Raw genomic sequence first — 20,949 nt, 5'->3', positions numbered from 1 at the left:
GATAATGATTATTCTGAGATACACTTATTTATCAAATATCTATTGTTGTCAGACATTGTTCTGGATGCTGGAGATATGACAGTGAGTAAAATAGTCAACAATCTTTATCCTGGTAGGGGCACCTGGGTGGCTCAGTCGGTTAAGCGTCCGACTTCCACTCAGGTCATGATCTCGCCGTACGTGAGTTGGGCCCTGCGTCTGGCTCTGTGCTGACAGCTCAGAGCCTGGAGCCTGCTTTGGAGTCTGTGTCTCCCTCTCTCTGCCCCTCCCCTGGTCGTGCTCTGTCTCTCTCTCTCTTCCTCTCTCAAAAATAAATAAACATTAAAAAAAAAAATCTTTATCCTGGTAAAGCTTATATTCTTGTCGGTGGAAATAGGCAAAAACCCCCAAAACATCCGAAAACGGACAGAGGGAAACAACTGGTGTTATTGAGAAAAATAAAGCAGGGAAGGAGGCATAAGAAGTGTTTTGGGTGGTTGCAATTTCAAATAGGATTGTCAGGGAAGACTTCTCTGAGAAGGGCATAGCTCAGGAAGAACTGAAAGAAGTGAGGATATGAGTCATGTGGGTTTCTGGAACAACCATGTTTCATTCATGTGGAACAAGTGGAAAGTCTCTGAGGTAGGAGCATGCTTGGCATGTTGAAAAACCAGCAGGGAGGCTAGTGTGGCTCCAGCACAGTGAGTGAAGAGAGTTTGGGTCTGTGAGCTAATCAGGTCCACCTTATGCAGGGACTTTCAGGCCTTTGTACAGACTTTGGTTTTTACTGCTGATGAGATGGGAAGCCATTGGAGAGTTCTGACAAGGGAAGTGACAAAACTTGTTTACATCTTTATAGGATACATTCTCACTGCTGTGTGGAAAATAAACTGTTCGTGGAGTAAGGATAGAAGCAGAGAGGCCGTTGAAAGGCTGTTGCAGTGATCCCTGTGTGGTGTGAGACTGACTGCGACAGGGTAGTTAACAGTGGAGGTCCTGAGGGTCTAAATATAGTTTGAAGGCAGTTCTACTGGGATTTTCTTTTTTCTTTTTTTTTTTTTTATTTTTTTAATGTTTATTTTATTTTTGAGACAGGGAGAGACAGCATGAACAGGGGAGGGTCAGAGAGAGAGGGAGACACAGAATCTGAAACAGGCTCCAGGCTCTGAGCTGTCAGCACAGAGCCCGACGCGGGGCTCGAACTCGCGGATCACGAGATCATGACCTGAGCTGAAGTCGGATGCTTAACCGACTGAGCCACCCAGGCGCCCCTCTACTGGGATTTTCTGATTAGTGTGCTCTAAAATGTAATTACTTTCTTTCATAACTTTTTCAAGAAGCCTGTAAGCTTCCTGAGGATGGGACTTTGTGCCTTATTTTATCATTTTGTTCTCAGCACCGTAGAATAATGGCTGGAACACAGTAATCACACTCGGTACACACATTTTGAGTGAATGATTGAATATTGTATGTGGAAACTTACAGTGAAGAAACTAGTAAAGTCAAAGGCAGAACAAAGCTATCATGGCAAAAAAAATATGCAAATGATGCATTCCTTTCAGGAATTACTATTCTGTGGTTCCAGCACTTTGGACTGTGGTTGCCTAGAAGACAACTCTTTCATCAGTAAAAAGAGAAAACAACAAAGAAATAATTCACATTCCTCACTTTCATCCTCTGGCTAATCTCCTTTATTAAGGGTTGTTAACAAAAGGAATTAATGATATTAATCATTGCTAACATTTATTGAATGTTTTCTTTGTATCAGATGCTATGATAAGCACTTTGCATGTACTATCTCATTTAATTTTCATGAGACCCCCCCCCCATATGAAGTAGGTGTTACTGTTACCCCATTTCACAGATGAGGAAATTGAAGGTCATATAATCTAAGAGTGGTGTGAATCCAGGATTTGAAGCCTAGCTCTTAACTACTGCCCTGCCTGCCCTCCCACTTTGGGTCCTTATTTACAGTCATCCTCTCCTTTGTTATATCCTTAGTGACATTAGTGACTCAAGGAACATCCAAGTCTCCCAGTTTTTAATGTTTTCAATGCCAGTGATCTTTATTAATTTTTTCTGGCTACTCAAGTTCATGTCAGTACCTTCCATCTTATGCAGTAGAATAGTTCACCTGAGATGTCAAAACTGTATCTTTCCATTCTTACACAACTACCTGTCTTCTCAAAAACTTTCTCATATTCTTACTACTTCTTTGGCCTTGCTGAATATTTCAGGTTTTTAATTCCTATCTTCCGGTCTTTCAACCTTTCCTGGCTTCATTTCCTTTCCTCTCTAACCATACATCTAATGACAGAATATTTATTGAACAACGCCTTATGACTAGACTAAGCATTTTATGTACTTCATGATAACTCTAGAGGAATAGGTACTAACATTAACCCCATTTTATAGATGAGGAAGTTGACGTTTAGCAAAGTAAAGTAACTTCCTTAAGTCATATAGTTAGCATTGGTTGAGTCTCAAATCCACATTATTTTTGACACAAAAACCCATGGCGTTTATAACCTATTGTCCTTCACTACACTCTCCATTTTATTCACTTTCCAATACTCTCAGTTCCTCTGTTCTCTTATCCCTCTACTTTCCTGTCTGACAAAACATTAAACCATAGATCAGTGTAATGGCCCACATTTGAAAATACAGATACTGTTAGGAATAGGGAATTGGGGAGATTGACTTAAAATGGTTTTATTTGGTTCATAAATTTAGAAGGAAGAGTCCCCTACTGGGAATTACGGCTATGGGCAAATACGGGGTCTTAGGCTAGTGGATTATGGTAAAGACTAAAAATTGCTTTCATTGTAAGGACTTTTTTTGTTGAGAACATGATGTCGCATAAAGCTATTTGTTATAACTGCCTGTCATTTCTTGATCGAAAATAAAAGCTAACTTGCCAATAATGGCTCTTAGATAAGTAAGGACAGACTGTCATAAACAAAAAGAATAATAATACTCCCAACTAAAGCAGCTGGTAATTGTGATAAAATTGAACCAATGGGAATTTCCAGCATAAGGATGGGAGCTACTTTTAGACGTCCTACTTTGGATAGACCTTTCAGTTTTTGTATATAGTTACTACTTGAAAATTTCCCTTATGTATACTAAAAAGAGATATACTAATTATTTTCCTGTTATGTCTATTTTCATTGTCTGTATTTTGTTTTATAAATAACTTTTTATGTATATCCTCCTAAAAGTTGTTATTTCACAGGGTTTCATCTGTCCATTATGTATGAAAAGATGTATAACTGCTAGTGATTTGTCGGAGCATTACCAGCAAGTGCACGCTGAAAATGAAACAAGAGGACAGGAACTTCTTAATGACTCCAGTGTTACTGTGGGTCCTGTATATTTTGCTTTAGCAGCTTGGTTATGGGTTGCAGAATAGCTTTGTTTTTCCTTGCCTTGGTGTTGCTTAACTTTTTCTGCTACAAAGGGAATATGGATTGCTTTAATCATGCATGCTTAAAAGACGGTTCAATAAGGAAAGCAGGCTCTTGGGAAGTTGGGTTCATTGCTCTTACTGTTTGCAGCTGTCTTTTTTGTGAATCTGTAAACAAATATAAAAGTTTAAGTTAATATTTTTGCATAAATTTTGCCATGAAATTCAAAATATAAAGTGAATGATGCCTGATTTCACCATTTGTAAGTTGTATCTTTATCATTTAGTTAATGTTTTATTAAAGCATATTTAAAAATGCTTTGGGTTAAAATGCTTTATACTCGTATATAGAAAGAGGACTTTGCATATTAATTGTTGCTGTTTTTATTTGAGAAAGTATCCAGCATTAGAGCCTGGATGTACCATTGTTTCAGTCTTTATTTTGACTCCCTAGACTTGAGGAAGGTGACAAATGGCACATACTCATCATTAACAGTGTATCATCCAAATGTCTCTCTGTAGTGTGTGGGACGGCCCATATCTAAGGCTGAGGGTGGAAGCCAGTGAGGGCAAGTATTGCCCTTTTGCAGGCTGGAAAAAGTTTCTTAGATGATCTTGATCTCTTTCTTTTGAAAATCACTGCAATAATCTAAAAACAAAGAGAAACATAGCTTTTCTGATTCTTTTGCAAGTCTCACAAAAGAATGAAACTCCTTGTACCCAGAAAGACAAAAGAAAAAAAAAAAGACATGTGTTTTTCTGTCTGGCAATTATATATATAAGAAAGGATTTCACCAAACATTCACTTATTTGGCATATTTGTAGTGTACTTCTTATGCATCATATATTTTGGTAAGTAAAGAATATAAAAAAAGATATGATCTCTATCCCAGGCAATTTCTGTGATAAATATTATTTGTAAAAAGAGTGCAGTGGTGATTCAACCTGAGGAGAACCCCAGAAAAGCTTTACTGGGGAACAGTTAAACCAGACATTTTCTAGGGTGATACGGAAAATGGGTGCAATATAGGAAGACACCAACTGGTTAAACTAGCTAACTGGTGCAAGCAAAAAGAGAGACCTAAAAGATTCTTGGAGCTCTCCTTAGCATTTTACCACTTGTCTTTCATACCTCTTGTGCCAACTTTTCTTCTTTATGGGTTAGCCAAAATCAAAAGTGACAATATCACCTACTTGTCATTTAAATAAGAACTTTATTTTTAACTGAAAGAGCACTTGGTATAAGAAGGATACCATAAATATCAAGTTAAGGTAAGTTCTTTAGTGTATCTGAGAAAGGATTAGAGATCGCTTAATCTTAAGTAGAGTGTGTGTGTATGTCTGGGTGTGTGCATGTTTGGAAGTTGGTGAGAAATTTGGAATAATTAAGGGAAAAATGTAGCTGGCTGTTTTTAGTGTTTTACTGTTTACTAACAGCATTTTTGTGGAAGTTATCGATCTACCCTCGAAGGTGGTTGCGAAGAAATAGAGAAGCAGTCTCTTAATATCCACTATTAGTATTACAAAGCCCATGAATGGAAGATCATGCACTGTATTCAGGGGGCATCCCTCAGATATTCACTCTGAGCTTATGTTACTTTTATTATAAATGAGTGATGTGGTCTTGATAGGTTTTTTTCTTTATCCTTCCCATCTATGTCAGGCTAGCATTACTAGAAATAGCACTTGAATAATATTTTTAAAACATTTTTGTCTGCATTTATTTATTCTGAGAGACAGAGTCTGAAAGTGGGGGAGGGACAGAGAGAGGGAGAGAGAGAGAATTCCAAGCGGGCTCTGCACCATCAGTGTGGAGCCCAACACGGGGCTCAAACTCACCAACCGCGAGATCATGACCTGAGCCGAGACCAAGAGTTGTGTGCTTAACCGACTGAGTCACCCAGGCGCCCCACTATGTGAATAATTTTAAGAAATGATTGTGGAAAGACAAAACAGGGTGTAAGAAAAAACTATAAACTGTGGGTCCAGAGATTAAAGAGGCCAGAATTAATAGAGTAAAAGTCACCCGTTCAGTGATAAATATTTATGCATCTGAAACACCAAACAACAGTTTAGTATCTTCTATTTAAGAAGGTGAGAAAGTATATGTATTTTAGAAAGATTTATTTTTATTAGAAATGTCCCAAAATTAAAGTGTTATTTAAACATGGAAAATTCATTTAGGTGAATCATATGGAAAATTCACTTCGGTGGAATATTTCTATGATTAAATATATATTACTGAATTTCTAAAATTTCTCTTTAGGGATGAATCAGTTCTTTCTGGAGTATTAACCTGGTAATATTTAGAAGCTTTAAGAAGGTATGGCATACCTTAATGTGATCGTGAGCTTTCTTGGTATCTTTAGATATCTAGACCCAAAATCTGGAAGTAGAGACAATAGTCAAAAAGCCAAAGTTGTAAAGATTAAATAGTGTAATTGGTCTGTGGCTTCTCTGGCGAACATTCTGAAATTTGCCTTCTAGATACTAGTAGAAGCTGACATGCAAAAGAGAAATGACCGGCTAAATAGTATAGCTGTTGCACTAAAAAGCATGTTAACTATTGTGGTACAACAGTTACCGAGTAGAAGTTATAAGAATGGCAAATTAGGTATAAAGTGGAGCCGTCATAAAACATAATGGTAGATAATAGATGATTTTGAAGAAAGAGCATAACATGAGCTAGATTAACACATAGGCTGGGGACATTCATTCATTCAAAAGACAGTGCTGCGCATCAAATATCTCTGGAGCCTAATGGCGTCATTCAGATGTGCAAAGGTACATCCTGAGTACTTAGTACTACTACCTTTGCTTATTGCAGAGTTTCATAGGTGATCATTGCGTTCACTCACCTGTTGTGCCCCTGCCCTTCGCTCTACTTCTATGATCAGAACATACCTCTGTTTTCCAAATGCAGCACGTCTGTGTTTCAAACCTCTTTCCACACCTTTGTTAGAATGCCTCTCTTTTATTTCTGACAAGTGACTCCTGCTCGTTCTTCAGTACCCAATTCCAGTGTCCAGTGTATATACACATACATATAACATAAATGAGTTTCTGTGTAGTTTTTGTAGAACACTAACTCCTGCAACAGACAGAGTTGGATTCTTTTTTCCTGTGTTCCTATAGTTCCTTATATTTACTTATGTTATACCATTGTCTGGTAATGTTTGTCTACATATCAGTATTCCCTAGTACTCAGTGAGCCTTCATTCTGCTACATAATGTACATAAATAAATGAATATATGCTATTTGTATAGCACCCAATTAAGGAGAAGTTTCTTTATTTTTAAGTTTTTACTTGTTCGGAGTACTTATTACTTCACTCTATTCCTTGGAAAGTTTTATAACCTGCAAGATGTTAAAGCTCTTCTGTCTTTTTGCCAAATTCTGCCCTGCCAGGTTCATTCATATTTTTGTTTTTTTATTTTTATCTATTTTTTAAGTAGGCTCCATGCCCAATGTGAGGTTTGAACTCACGACCCTGAGATCAAGAGTCTCATGCTCTAACAACTGAGCCAGCCAGTCGTTAATTTATTTTATTCATATTTTAAAAATAAATATATAACATAGAAAATATAGAGTGTGTTCAAAAATACTACGGTAGCCATTAGGGAAACATGGATGAAAAGCTCCAGTGTGTTGTGTATTATAGGGAATGTAGAAACTTGACAAGCTACTAAGGGTAGTGCTGGAGGGAAAATCAGTATATGCAAAGGCCCGGAAATGTGGGATACCGTGGTGGGTTTGGAGAACGTAGGTAAATCTGAATAGTTGAAAGTTTCAGTATAGTTGTGGAGAGTGAGAGGTGCCCCAGCATCAGAGTGATTAGCTCATTGAGGAAATATTCATGTAGGACCTTGTATGCCATAACCATATAATTCTGAGAATATTTATAAGTGTTTAATATTTTATGGGTCTATTAATTTTAGGCTTTTATAGTGTTCATCTTAGGTTAGCAAAGAATTTACTGACTAGAATACTTCTCAAGCATTGTGGATACTCTGTGGTAATTATGAGTTATTTAATACAGTACCTTTTCCCTCAGTGATCAGAATGCTTTATATTCTTAATTTTTTGGTTATCATTACTAGGAAGTAGATTGGAACAGCTGTTATTTTACTAAGGGGATATCTAGAGAGAGGGGTGGGAATATGATGGCAGACTTCTCAACTAGTCTCCTAAGTTAGAACTTCTCAAATTAGAATTCTGTACTCTAGCCAGCAATTTACTCAACCTAAAAGATAGTTGTAAGGGTTTTTTGTTTTTTTTTTTTTTTTTATTTTGTAAACTTCAATCAGAATAGATGGTGATGTACTTTTGCACAATACCTGAATTTGGGCTTAACATCGTAAGTTACAATTTACTAATGGCACCATTGGTGTAAGACATTAGACCGTATTTCATAACATACAAATTGCTATTTTACAATATTCAACACAGTTTTGTAACCTTTTTCTCCCTCTTTCTATAGGGTTTCATATGTCCCCAGTGTATGAAATCCCTTGGGTCTGCTGATGAACTTTTCAAACACTATGAGGTAGTTCATGATGCTGGTAATGATTCAAGTCATGGAGGAGAGGCTCTTGCTCTGAAGCGGTACAGTACAATTGCTTTGAAGTGTAATGCTATTATGAATGCACGTGATCTTACCTCTTTCCTGTGTTAGGGCCTTGAGAGTGTGCTCACCATTCCTTGTCAGACTGACTCTTAGGTGAGGAGAACAGAATGTAAGAAGTTTGACAAGACTCAAGGAACAGAAAGAAGCCAGTGTTGTTTGAGCTGAGTGAATGAGCAGGAGAGTGTTAAGACAGGGACTAGATTGTATAGATTGTATAGTCCTTGTTAATGAGTTTAGATTTTATGCTAACTACAATAGGAAGGTATTGATCCTTATGGTTAGTAATTTAATGGGAGATATTTTGTTTCTGGCCTCAGGCAGTTAATGATTGTATCACTTCTGTGATAAAGTGTTTTTCCATTTATGAATGAGGAGCTTTCAGAATAAAATTATTTTTCTAAGGGTTATATATATATGCCAGTATACATAAAATTCTAAGCAGCTTTTTTTTTAAGAATTGGAAAAACTAGAAATTAATGTGCAGTCACTAGCCATGATTTATTAAGAGACCAGGTTGTTAGAGAACATTAATTATTAATTCCTTTTTTCTCCAATATATGTTTAGAGATGATTTAACACTACTTAGACAAGAGGTCCAAGACCTTCAGGCTTCACTTAAGGTAAGAGTAGAAATGATTACATTTGTGTATTTTCAGTGTTTCAGATAATAAATCTTTTGAAATTTAATTAAAAATCTTTTTCTTTTTCCTTAGGAAGAAAAATGGTACTCAGAAGAATTAAAGAAAGAATTAGAAAAATTTCAAGGGCTGCAACAGCAAGTAAATGCTTTTAAATACTTGAAGTGTGTTTATTAGATGTTTATTTTCATTGTTAAAAATAAGCATTTTGTAAGCAGGTGGCCTGATATAAATAACTTCCTAATGAATTTATCTGTATTTAATAGCCTACAGTGTATAGCCTTTGTAATTCTAATGAATGCAGACAAGTATTTTGGAAGCTCAGATGTTATTTCTTAAAGGTGCTCCATTAAGAATCAGTTACCTGTGGGTTTTTTTTTTTTCTTAATACCAGGCTGCATTATTCTTATTTTCTGAAAATATCCCTAAATGGTTAAAAAATATAGGTTCAGACAATAGTGAGATTCTTCAGAGCATTTGTGTTGTGACAAATGGGAGATCACTAAATTGTCTACTAGTAGGGAAAGAACTATTATTAACTGTTTACTGTTTATATTCTTTTTAAAAAAAATTTTTAAAGTTTGCTTATTTTTGAGGGAGGGAAGGAGGGGGAGAGAGATAAAAAGAGAGAGAGAGAATCCCAAGCAGGCTCTGCACTCTCAGCATGGAGCCTGACATGAGCTTGATCTCGCCAATAGTGAGATCATGACCTGAGCCGAAATCAAGAGTCAGTTGCTCAACCGATTGAGCCACCCAGGCTCTGTTAATATTACTGAAGATTGTTTGAAAATATGGGGAAATGGTTGTATTAACAATTTTAGTTATTTTTTTAAACAGTATTAGGTTTTAAAAAACAGAATAAAGGTATTTATGTATATGTGTATGTATACACACAAACACACACAGCTCTATATAAAAATAATATGTAGAAAAAACGAAAATCATGGGTAACAAAAGTGATTACTTTGGAGTAAGATTCTGTTGATACATAATTTAATGTATTTTCTAAATGTCTTAACCAACTATGATTTTTATATTAAAATTATATTGGCTTTTGCACTACAATTACATGAAGGATCATAGAGTAATAAATTTTACTAAATGTAGTTTTCATTTGTAAGAATAAAGTGGATAACCTTCAATAATAGTTCTAATATTTTTATAAAGTAATTAGTGATCCTGTTGCCTGTTATCTTAGTACATTGTGACTCTCAGTCTATCTTTTTGCCTTTTTGTTTTTTCACCAAAAATTGTCATTTGGACTAGAAAAAAAATCCCTAATAAATGGATAACAAGATATTATTAGTCTTATTACTACTCAGCTTCTCTATTTGAGGCTGTGAAAGAGGTTTTTAGTAATCTAAAGTACTTAAAGTTCATTTACTCTGTTTTACATAAATGCCATTAACAAATAATCAAACATGTGCTGTATTATTTTTTTGTACTTGAAAACAGAGGAAATTGTTTACCACATTTGAGATGACTGTTTCACATTTAATAAATTAAATTCTCCACAGTGCAAGGTGAAATTGCCTTGGTAGGAAATTTACCTTGGGGAAAATGTATTTAAAATATTGATGGTTCTTAGCAACCAATATGTCTAAATCTAATGTATAGGAAAATAAGTCAGATACACTAGGAGTTGCTTTATTAAACTCTTGAAGATATGTGTAATTCTTTAGAATGTGGAAATAATGACTTGGCAGTATAGTATTTTATTCCTAATGCACATAATAAATTAAACCTTATGGAATATATTCTTTATTTCTGCTTTTTTAAAAGATGATTTATAATCATGAATTAAAAATTTGTGCTTTTAATGCCAAACTTTATAGTAGTGATAGTTCATGGCATGTTTTCACTTCTGCAGATTTTTATATATTATAGTATTGAATCTTATTTGCTGACTTCAGTATTGGCTTTAGAATCTATATTTATAATTATAATTTATATTATTTTAAAATCTTTACTGAATTTATAGAACTTAAGATGGTACCTATTGTAAGATTCACAATAATTTAAATATATGTTAACATAAAAAAAATTCTTAGAACCAGTGACTGCAGCTAGATCATTATGCCAGTCTGCCTAATGGTACTTTAGAAATCTGGAAGATTGTGAACAGACCAAAATTTAATCAGAATCTTGCTACTTACCTGATAGAATGTGGCTTGTAGAGACTTTTTTCACATTGGCAATTATAATAGTATTGTCTTTTTCTTTTAATGCGTTTGTTTATGTCTTGTTTCCATTGAGGAGTCTAAACCTGATGGATTGGTGGCTGATTCATCAGCAGGTAACTTTGAACTTTGCTTAAGGCAGATATTTCTTCATTTTTCTTTTTCTTCTTCTTTAAGTGTTTATTTACTTATTTTTGAGAGAGAGAGCTCAAGCAGGGGAGGGGCAGAGAGAGAGGGAGACAGAGAATCCCAAGCAGGCTCCATCCACATGGTCAGTGCAGAGCAGAGCTAGAGGCTCAAACTCAGGAACCCGTGAGATCATGACCTGAGCCCAAATCAAGAGTTAGAAGCTTAACTGTCTGAGCCACCCAGGCACCCCCCTCATTCTTCTTTTTCACTTTTTACTTTCTTTTTCTCTGATCCCTGCTACATGAATTTGTATTGTGATTGTACTTTCTGGCTTTAAAACAGTGAAGCTAATAGTCATATTTTAGGTTTAGAATATTATTTGTGAACTTTATAGTTTAATCAGTTGATAAAAATCTTAGTGTTTTCTTTGTTCTGTATATTCTGAAGTTATAAACTTCTGAAATATCACATTAGTACATTTTAGTGAAAAGTTAAATCTAGTTTGAAGAATGATGTCCTCTTTTTCTCTTGAAATAAAATGATGAAGCTATCATCTTTGTAATTGACTTTGGAGGAATGCTCAATGAATAATCAGATTTGTATTTTGAGGTTAGCTGTTGTATTTACTTTCCCTCTGAAATCTGTCTCGCCCTTTTTTTTTGAAATCTCTTTAGGAGATGACTGCAGATTTTAATTATTTTATTTAAGACTTGGATTGTTCTTAAACCATTTCTTTCTTTTTTTAATGTTTATTTTTGACAGAGAGATACAGTGTGAGTGGGGGAGGGGAGGAGAGGGGAAGAGAGTGGGGGAGGGGGAGAGGGAGGCACAGAATCTGAAACAGGCTCCAGGCTCTGAAGTGTCAGCACAGAGCCTACTCTGGGCTTGAACTCACAAACTGTGAGATCATGACCTGGGCCAAAGTCGGATGCTTAACTGATGGTTAACCCAGGCTCCCTGTTCTTAAACCATTTCTAATTTTGTTTCTCAATATAATCAATTTTATTTAGAAAGCCAGAATATGTTCCTTTTTGGACAGTTGATGGTTATAGGAAAATAACTGAAATGTAAAAGCAAAATACTTTTGAAACAAATATTTATAGATTATTTGAGTATGATGCTAAATATTCCTTTGATTTGTTTTATATATTTATAAATTGACTTGTGTTTAAATGAACCAGATATGCTTAATTCTTGAAATATGAAGATTCTCCATTTATAACTGGATGATAGACTCATGTTGATTCTCTTTTTTTGTTTTTTCTTTTCATGTTGATTGTCTTTAACTACAACAATGATTAGGATATAAGTAATAACAGTTTAGGAAATGTAATTAGCATTAATTATGTATTTAAATAGCTATGATACATTTTTGTAGAACTACAGTCTTTGGAACAACAATTAGAAGAAGCCCAAACAGAAAATTTTAATATTAAGCAAATGAAAGACTTATTTGAACAGAAAGCAGCCCAACTTGCCACTGAAATTGCAGGTAAATTGAATCAGATCTTTTTAGCCAATGATGAGTCTTGTTACCTTTTTGCCATTGTATATCCTGGAAATAAGGCATTATATTTTAGTGTATTGTATTTTGGTGTGGTAAAACATTTGTTATAGACTATGGTAGTGATTATTGGAATTTAATAATAGAGTTGCTGTATAAATTATTTTGTTTGTCCTCTCACCTCTTCCTTTCAAAGGATCGATTTTCTCTGTAGAATTTTTCTTCTAATTTAGAAAAGGTGAATTTTCTTTGGGGCATGCTTAAAGATTAACAAGTAACATTTTGAGGAAATTAAATAATACAGTTAGATTTAACATTTGGTTATGCAATCAATTACTTTTTCTTTAACTACATGCTTTTAGGTTAAACTATTATATGTGATTAAGTATACATTAAGATGATAATTAGTGACAGTGCTGTATGGAATTTAGACAAAAACATCTGATTATTTTAAGTTCATCATTTAATCAGAAGTAAAAGTTTATTGTATATATTTAGGGTTATCTAAGGAATGTGAATTTGAATTAATATTAATAATATGTATATATTAGTAATATGTAGTTATGCGTACATAATAATATGTAATTAATACATATTAATAATATGTAGATATGCAATGTAATAGATAAGAATTTATAAAACTACCCTTTCCTAGAGTTAATGCCATGAAACTAATATTTATATAACTATCTTTAATTAGATATAAAGTCAAAATATGATGAAGAAAGGAGTCTTCGAGAAGCTGCTGAACAAAAAGTGACATATCTGACAGAGGAATTAAACAAAGAAACAATTATAATTCAAGATCTGAAGACTGAACTGGTAATTCAGAAACCTTATTGAAATGTACTTTTATAATTTTCTAAATGAAAAATATATACTCTGAAAAAATGTTAAAAGTATTGCTTGAGTAAAATGAAGGAAAGGAAAATTCCCTCTAGTTCTATCCTTTACACATATACCAATGTGATTTTTTAAATAAAAATGGAATGTGTGATACAAAATTTATTACCTTAACATTTTTGTTGTTTCTATCTTAATATCATGTGTCTTTTTACTAGCTTCCTTATCTGCGTCTCTGATCCTGACCTTTCCCTGCCCTTTAGTTTTATAAATCCACCTACTTTAGAAAACTTCTGATTGCATTTCTAGCTTCATTTAGGATTCAACAAGTGTAGCATCAGGTCATCGTATTTCCTCCCCAACTATTTCTGTCATTGGTACTATACGTCTTCAGTGCTCTCCCAAGGTGTACAACTTTGGATCTGTCCTTGTCTCCTTTCTGTCCTGTATGTATGTATGTATGTATGTATGTTTATTTTGAGAGAGAGAGTGAAAGAGCATGAGCAGGGGAGGGGCAGAGAGAGAAATGGAGAGAGAGAATCCCAGGCAGGCTCTGTGCTGTCAGCGAGGAGCCCGAAACAGGGCACGATCCGATGAACCATGAGATCATGACCTGACCTGAAACCAAGAGTCGGACACTCAACCGACTGAGCCACCCAGGTGCCTCTCTGCCCTTTATTTAGCACTCAATAAATATATGAATAAAATCAACCATATGCATATCCATATCCATTAGCAACAAACCCTAATTATGCTTACATCTGCTCCTTTATTTTTATTATCAGTTTCCTAGGATAGAAAATGGGGCATTTATGCTTCAAAATGTGGCATTTATTAAGTGATTGTTATAACCATGGAGTGCAGTTTGTGAAGGAAAAGAAAGCAAATAAAGCACTAAGGATAATTGTGAATTTGCTCTCTTTCACATTGTGGTGATACTATTAAATATGACAAAGATTGGGAAGAGGAGAGGCTTTTTGGGAAAAAGGTATCAGTGGTCAACATTTGCAGTCTAACAATTGATATTAAAGATTATTTTCATTTTGATTTCTTTGTAGTAAAACCATATTTTCGTTTTTCACTATAATTTTTAATGAACATGCTTCACAGCTTCAGAGACCTGGTATAGAAGATGTTGCTGTGCTAAAGAAAGAACTGGTCCAAGTTCAAACACTAATGGACAACATGACGTTGGAGCGTGAAAAAGAATCTGAGAAACTCAAAGATGAGTGTAAAAAGTTACAAGCAGAATATGCTAACTCAGAGGTAAATAAGTTCAGTGTGCCTAAATGTGATTGTTGTTAACTTGTTTAGTGTATACTGTTGAGTGAAGCCAGCCGTTGAAATTTTTCCAAGCGATCTATCAAAACAATACTTGACTTTCATTTGCCCTGAGTGATATTTGTGTATAGTCAGTATAGTCTGAGAGACAATATTTAATTTTGCTTTATAAAGCTAGACATGTAGAGAAGAATGTATAAAAGTGTATGGTCTATTTAATAAATGTACATATTGTGGAGAAATGATTATTTAAAGTTAAATTTGATCCAGGCTAGTCAATAAGTGGTAATTGAGTTTATCTCAGTTTGGTGTAGGAGTAAAGGAAGCATGATTTCATTTTTTTACAATTGTATTATCAATGTTGTTTAGGAAAAATATTTAGGAAAACTTATTTTCTAGTAGGCTTGTTTTTCACTTATCGATTATTGAATTATGTTGTTGAAAGAAATCTTAAAAATCTGTTAGACTAACACTTCACCCAGGACCCTCCTTTGTAGTCTCTCTGATAAGTGATCCCCAACTCTTGCTAGGTGGTGTAGGGGTGCATATTTCTTCATAAGTCAGCCGTTCCATTGAATTGACATTTGTTTCCCTAGAATTTCCATGCACTGATTCCAGTTCTCCTTAGGAATTACACAGAATAAATTGTTCCTTTTTTCCACATGAGATATTTGGAGACTGTTCATATTTACTCTGAGTTCTTTCTTTTTCAGGATAAACATTTTCAGTTCCTTCCACCATTTGTCACATGACTTGACTTTGACCTGTAAATCCTTGATATAATTATGTTAGTATATGGCAAGCTCTAGGATTTTTAGTAAATATATTTGCTTAAAAATGTAGCCTTTGTCTTTTTTACTAAAGTATTATAGAGGATATTTTGTTAACAGTTAACAAAATATTAATAGATATTTGTAGTTCTTAAGCTGCCTTATGTGACATGGACCTCTATTTTTCCATATTTTCAGTTTAAGAGGTTGTTACAGTAATGTTGTAGTTTGCTTTTCTTAGAGTTTTTAAGCTGGTGATCTTAAAAGCCATTCTATTCATAATTAGTAACATAATGAGCTATGGAGTATAAATATTATAGATAACCATGTCACCCTTTATTTTACTTCTTTCTGTATCTTTGTAAAGGGGGAATGGTGAACCTTTGTAGGTACAACATGCATAGTCATGTGAAGTTTTATGATGCTTACTTAACACTTTAGACTTTAAAGTTTATGAACTTCAGGTGCAGACTTCCCAAAAGTGATCTTTTTAGCCCAATGACACTTGACCCCACAATTTTTCAAACAATTTTAGGGAGTTCATAAATTTATTGAAGGCAGTTAAAAGCTTTTAATGTGCAGTCAAGGAGATGCTGAATCAAAGAAGTCTCATGAGGAAAAGTCCCATTCAGATAATGTGAAAGTAGAAATGCTTGAATCTGAGTGAATCGAGTCATTTATTTCTGTGTTTTAATAAGAATTACTTTTGATTAAATCTGCCTGCCCACTGGTATTTCTCAAATTTCTAAAAAATTATACTCTCTTTTGGTTAAAAATTCCTTTAATATTATATGAGGTTTCAAATCAAATGTAACAGGTTGACTAAAATTGAATTACAGCAATGGCACTTTTAGAATATATCTCTTTTAAAGTATAATCCTTTCTGACTGTTTCCTGCTGAGAATTGTGGAGTTATACATATACTTGTTATACAAATAGAATTTGAACAGGGAGAAGAAATTTATATATTTGCTTGCATTTTGGGAAAAATATATGTGGGAAAATATTTCTGAGTAATATTTAAGAATTACTTTAATATGGAGGATTTTTGTAAATTTGTATTTTTATTCATGTAGATTAGATTATCTTCTATGTTATGGCAAGAAGTCATTTAAGATGAAAAAGTATAACTAGAGTTATAAGATTTTGGGGAAAAGGATTTAGTGACTTCCCTGTACTGTCCTCCTATCAACAAGAGTAATTGTGGGAAACAATTTTTTTCTCTCTCTCAAATTGATGTTTCTGGAAAAGAAGAAAAATGGCATAGAAATTCATTCTTCACATCTTAACTTTTACATTTTCATAAAGGTTTATCTTTTTAAATGTTTTGAAATAAATGTTAAAATAAAGAGATTTGCTGAATAGCACTTAACATTTCCTCATCATTTTAGTAAAACAAGGGTAATATTTACTTTCTACTAGTTAACTAATAGGTGTGTAATGATTGAGACTTCAGATTATGTTGAACAAGTTTAGGAAGTGGTAGCATGAGTCAGAGTAATATTATTGGAAACAAGCTCTTAGGTTTTGAGCACCACCAAGTTTTAGATAATATGCCAGGTACTTTAAATATATGGTCTCTTTTGTTTCTTTTAACTCTGTAAATTAAGTATTAAGTTTGTTTTATGTGTAAGGAATCTGAAGCTCGGTGAAGTGAAATAACTTGTTTAAGTTCATGTACCTCATATAAAGGAAGCTAGGATTGGATCCCAGGTCTCCTCCAAAGCCTCAAGTCTTTTCTGAATCATGTTCTCTCTCATTTAGGGTGGTCTGATAATTGCCTTATAAGTAAATTTGTGCTATTAATTTTGACCTAATACTTACTGTTATTACTTTTTATATTTTGCCGTGTTATATGATGTAATATTTATATTGAGTACAACTTAAAATACTTTTGAGTTGTTTCACACCATTTTTATATTAAAACAATTAATGTCTAGATATTCCATCTCATTTGTTTATAACAATGTTATAAACCATTTGTTTTTAGCTTGTGCTTACTTTTTAAATATGTGGCATGTATTTTATTAATTTATTAAAATTAAATCCTATTCTTAAATTTGTTGGTGAATTATAGCACTTAATGAAAAACTTACTTTATGTATTTATTACTACTTTACTGAACGTAAATACTGGTATCTGAAACAAAATACACGAACAGGAATTAAAGGAGCTAAAAATGTAATGATTTGTTTGGTATTTCTAATTGAAGCTAAAGACATATGATGTAATATACATTGTTAAGTATGTCCTTATGTTCCATTACATTCATTTAGATATGCCTATGAATTCATTGACAGGTTTGGTTTTGTTTTGTTGTGTTTTTGGTTTAGATATTTTAGAAGGCATATAGAAAAATAATTCATTCTAAAGCATTTGAAAGTACTTTATAAATAGTTATCATCAGAAATTGAGGATTTAAGGGTTAAAATAAGTATTATTTTTAAAAATTTACATTACTGAAAATATCAAAGCTATAATCAACTTACATTTGGTGTGGTCTTTAATGTAAATGGTTTTTTAAGAATTTTATTTGAATTCCAAATAAACTCATTTTAAAAGCTAAAATATTTACAAAGATATGGAATAAAAATGGTTATACTCATGCATAGTTATTAAAGAGTACTTAAATATCTTTTAAAAGTGTACTAATATTAGAGATCAGTTTTAGCACTATGTTTGGACATTTTTATTATGTGTTCAGTGTGTACTTTTGTCAGTCTTCCACCTTTCATCCATCATTTTATTATTTTTTTTTTTCTGCTTTCTAATGGAGATGCTTAAACTTGAGGTAATGTGTTTTGGGAAGGCTTTTTAATGTTAGTAATACCTTTAATATAGCTCCTTCTATTGTCAAATGGAAATTTTGTGTTTTAAGGCAACCTCAGAACTTCAAAGATATGCTTATTTTTGTTAATCAAGTGAATTTTCAATCGTCTTTAAATAATTACATACAAATTGTAGTAGAATATTATTAGCACAATAATTATAATTCTAAAACACTAGCAGGATATTTGCTCAAAATATCTCTAATTATTTTTTAATTTAAAATTTTTTTGTAAAAGTCTAACTTGAATTCAGTAACATGGCTTCAAGGAAATGGAGGCTATTTTATCGGGTCTCAGATACTGGGAACAAATATCTATTAACTCCTTGGAGACGAATCACTCATTCCTTTAGAGAGTAGTTTTTGAATGCCTAGGGTCAGTAGCTGTTTTAGGTGTGGGGAATACAACAGTGAATAAGACAGAGGGCCTGCTCTCATAAAGCTTATAGTCTTTTGTGGAAGCCAGATAATACGTGAATAAATCAAATCTGATGGAAAATCAGGTAATAATAAATGCTATAAAGAAAAATAAAGCAGGGTATGTATGGGCAGTAGTGGAGCTGGCAATAATGTATGACAGTTTTAGATAGAATGATCAGGGAAGGTCTTCTCAAGGAGGAATGTGTGAGAAGTAAGCAAGAGGGTGAAGAATTGTGAGTAAGCATTCTCAGGAAGAGGGAGTGCAACTGTAAAGTCTCAAAGCGCAGATGAGTTTGGCCTGTTAAACAGTGAGGAATGTCTTTGTGGCTGGAGTGGAGAGCCATCTTTGTTTGAATTTGACCCATAGTCTTATTTGAACAGGGAATGTATTTTCTTGCACATTTTGACTTTTCAGTTTGTATATTCCCCCAATACAAACATAATGCATGATCATTGTAAAACATTGAAATGATTCATGATGTACAACAGAGAAAATGAACCTTATCTGTAGTTCATTCCCCTCCTTTCCCTCTCCATGACTGAAGTATACCTTTTGTTGTAAACTCTTCCCACATCTTTCTTTTTTCCACCCTTGAATAAACTAAAAAATTTCAAATGGTTGCTTTTAAAAAAATTATAGTTAAAAATATACATATTTGTACAAAGGATAAATGATATACCTAATGTTTAATTCTTTAGGTATTAAAATATAAAGTCATTTATAAGAACATATTTTAAAACTATAAAATATAACAAGATATTGTTGAATATATTTGCTTTACATTTTGCTTGTTTAGTTTTTTCTACATGTCGGAGTTAATCAGCAAGACAGATGTTACTCTTGGCTTACTATATCTTATAAAATTTAATGTGGAATCATGGTTTTTTAATGAAATATACTCCTAATTTGCATCTTAATATGCGCTATTATTTCTGTTTATTATGTGTCACTCTGCTAAATCCTTTGATAAGATATTTACAAGTCAAGATTTAAATACAATAATATATCTTCTTTTGTGATAAGTTGGCATCTACGCTAATGATTAAAATAGGGTAACTTAAAATAGCCAAACTGTTCCTAATATTTCTCTGAACATCCATAATGTTACTAACAGAAAATGATCCTGAGATTCAAAGTTATTAGGGATAGCAGTTTGAAATAAACTCCCAGTATCAATGAAAAGGTTACATGATCTGTTTAAGAAAGAAATTATTAGGATATGCCTTTAACTTGAATATAGTTAAAAATAATGAATATTTAAACATTTCCTTCTTTGAAGCATAGGATATATATGGCATATATTATATATATATATGTGTGTGTCTGTGTGTGTGTGTATATATATATATATATGTATATGTTATATATATATATATATGTATATGTTGTTATATGTTGAAACACCCTGTGTAGAAGCTGTAACTGTAAAGCAATATGACAGATTGCCTGTCAGTATATCAGAATTGGTTTATTTACATGAATGTTTTCCTTAAAAGGTTAGGCCAGGAATATCTTAGACATGCTGCTATTTGTAAAAACTTTTTTGAAACCTCTTTTAGTTGACTTTAAACCAGTTTGGAAAACACTCAAAAAACTAGTTTCATCAACTATATTAAAATAATATAAGCCCAAGTGTTTAATCATTCAGTTCAATCACTTACCTTCTTTACTAGATGGTTTTCCAAAACTTAAAACCAAAGCACTGTGATAGATGAAGATATACCACCAAAGAGAATCCTTAAAAAAAAAAAAGTGCCACACATACTGGAAGGGTTTTTAAGAGAAGAGTAACAGATCTCTTGGCGTTACTGTCAAAATAAATCAGTAGTCTTCTAAGGTTTCTCCCTTGAAGATGTATTTGTAATATTTGATGTAGATAACTACTCTTGTGTTTATTAAAAAATTTTTTTAAATGTTTTCCATAATAAAATTTATTTACTAATAAAGAATATAGACAATGAAAATGTAGCTTTAAGAATGTAAAAAGTGAAGTCAATAAGCTAAATATTAGAAATAGAAAGTTGTTTTGTTAATGTCACTTGCAAGGAACCATACTTAAAAAGCAGTACTTAGTCTCTCTCTCTGGTCATTGAAGCTTTCATGTATAGGAAGTTTCTATTTCTGAGACTTTCTTACTTTTAAATGATCAAACCTTTGTCTTAATTTTGTTAAGATGCATTAAAGCAAATTCGTGTCCAGCTATTATACCTAGTCATGGAATGACCCAGTTTAATAAAATTATATCTAATAAAACTCTGTATAACTTCTTTGGACAGATACTTTCCATTACAGTCAAAAAGATGATTCGCTACCTTTCCAAGGTGATTCTGTATTGTGTGACTG

At 33.1% G+C, this 20,949-nt stretch overlaps 1 protein-coding gene across 3 annotated transcripts in view; it reads left to right on the top strand.

The window, feature by feature from the left end:
• Nucleotides 1-20,949, top strand: part of EEA1 (early endosome antigen 1) — a 115,062-nt gene that overhangs the window by 25,240 nt on the left and 68,873 nt on the right. The window contains exons 3-10 of one of the 3 annotated variants that reach the window (XM_030323371.2): nt 3,215-3,340; nt 7,867-7,991; nt 8,579-8,633; nt 8,727-8,792; nt 10,908-10,947; nt 12,339-12,452; nt 13,165-13,286; nt 14,418-14,573. In XM_030323371.2, the coding sequence (XP_030179231.1) occupies nt 3,215-3,340; nt 7,867-7,991; nt 8,579-8,633; nt 8,727-8,792; nt 10,908-10,947; nt 12,339-12,452; nt 13,165-13,286; nt 14,418-14,573 (804 nt within the window). Of the gene's footprint in view, nt 1-3,214; nt 3,341-5,651; nt 5,709-7,866; nt 7,992-8,578; nt 8,634-8,726; nt 8,793-10,907; nt 10,948-12,338; nt 12,453-13,164; nt 13,287-14,417; nt 14,574-20,949 lie in introns of all 3 variants that reach the window. The other 2 variants (XM_030323374.1, XM_030323372.2) reach the window with 2 other exon arrangements.

This window comes from Lynx canadensis, chromosome B4 (assembly GCF_007474595.2).
Source record: "Lynx canadensis isolate LIC74 chromosome B4, mLynCan4.pri.v2, whole genome shotgun sequence".
NCBI classification, from domain to species: Eukaryota; Metazoa; Chordata; class Mammalia; order Carnivora; family Felidae; genus Lynx; species Lynx canadensis.
The sequence above is the reverse complement of the archived record's forward strand: the minus strand, read 5'-3'. Positions and strand labels throughout refer to the sequence as shown.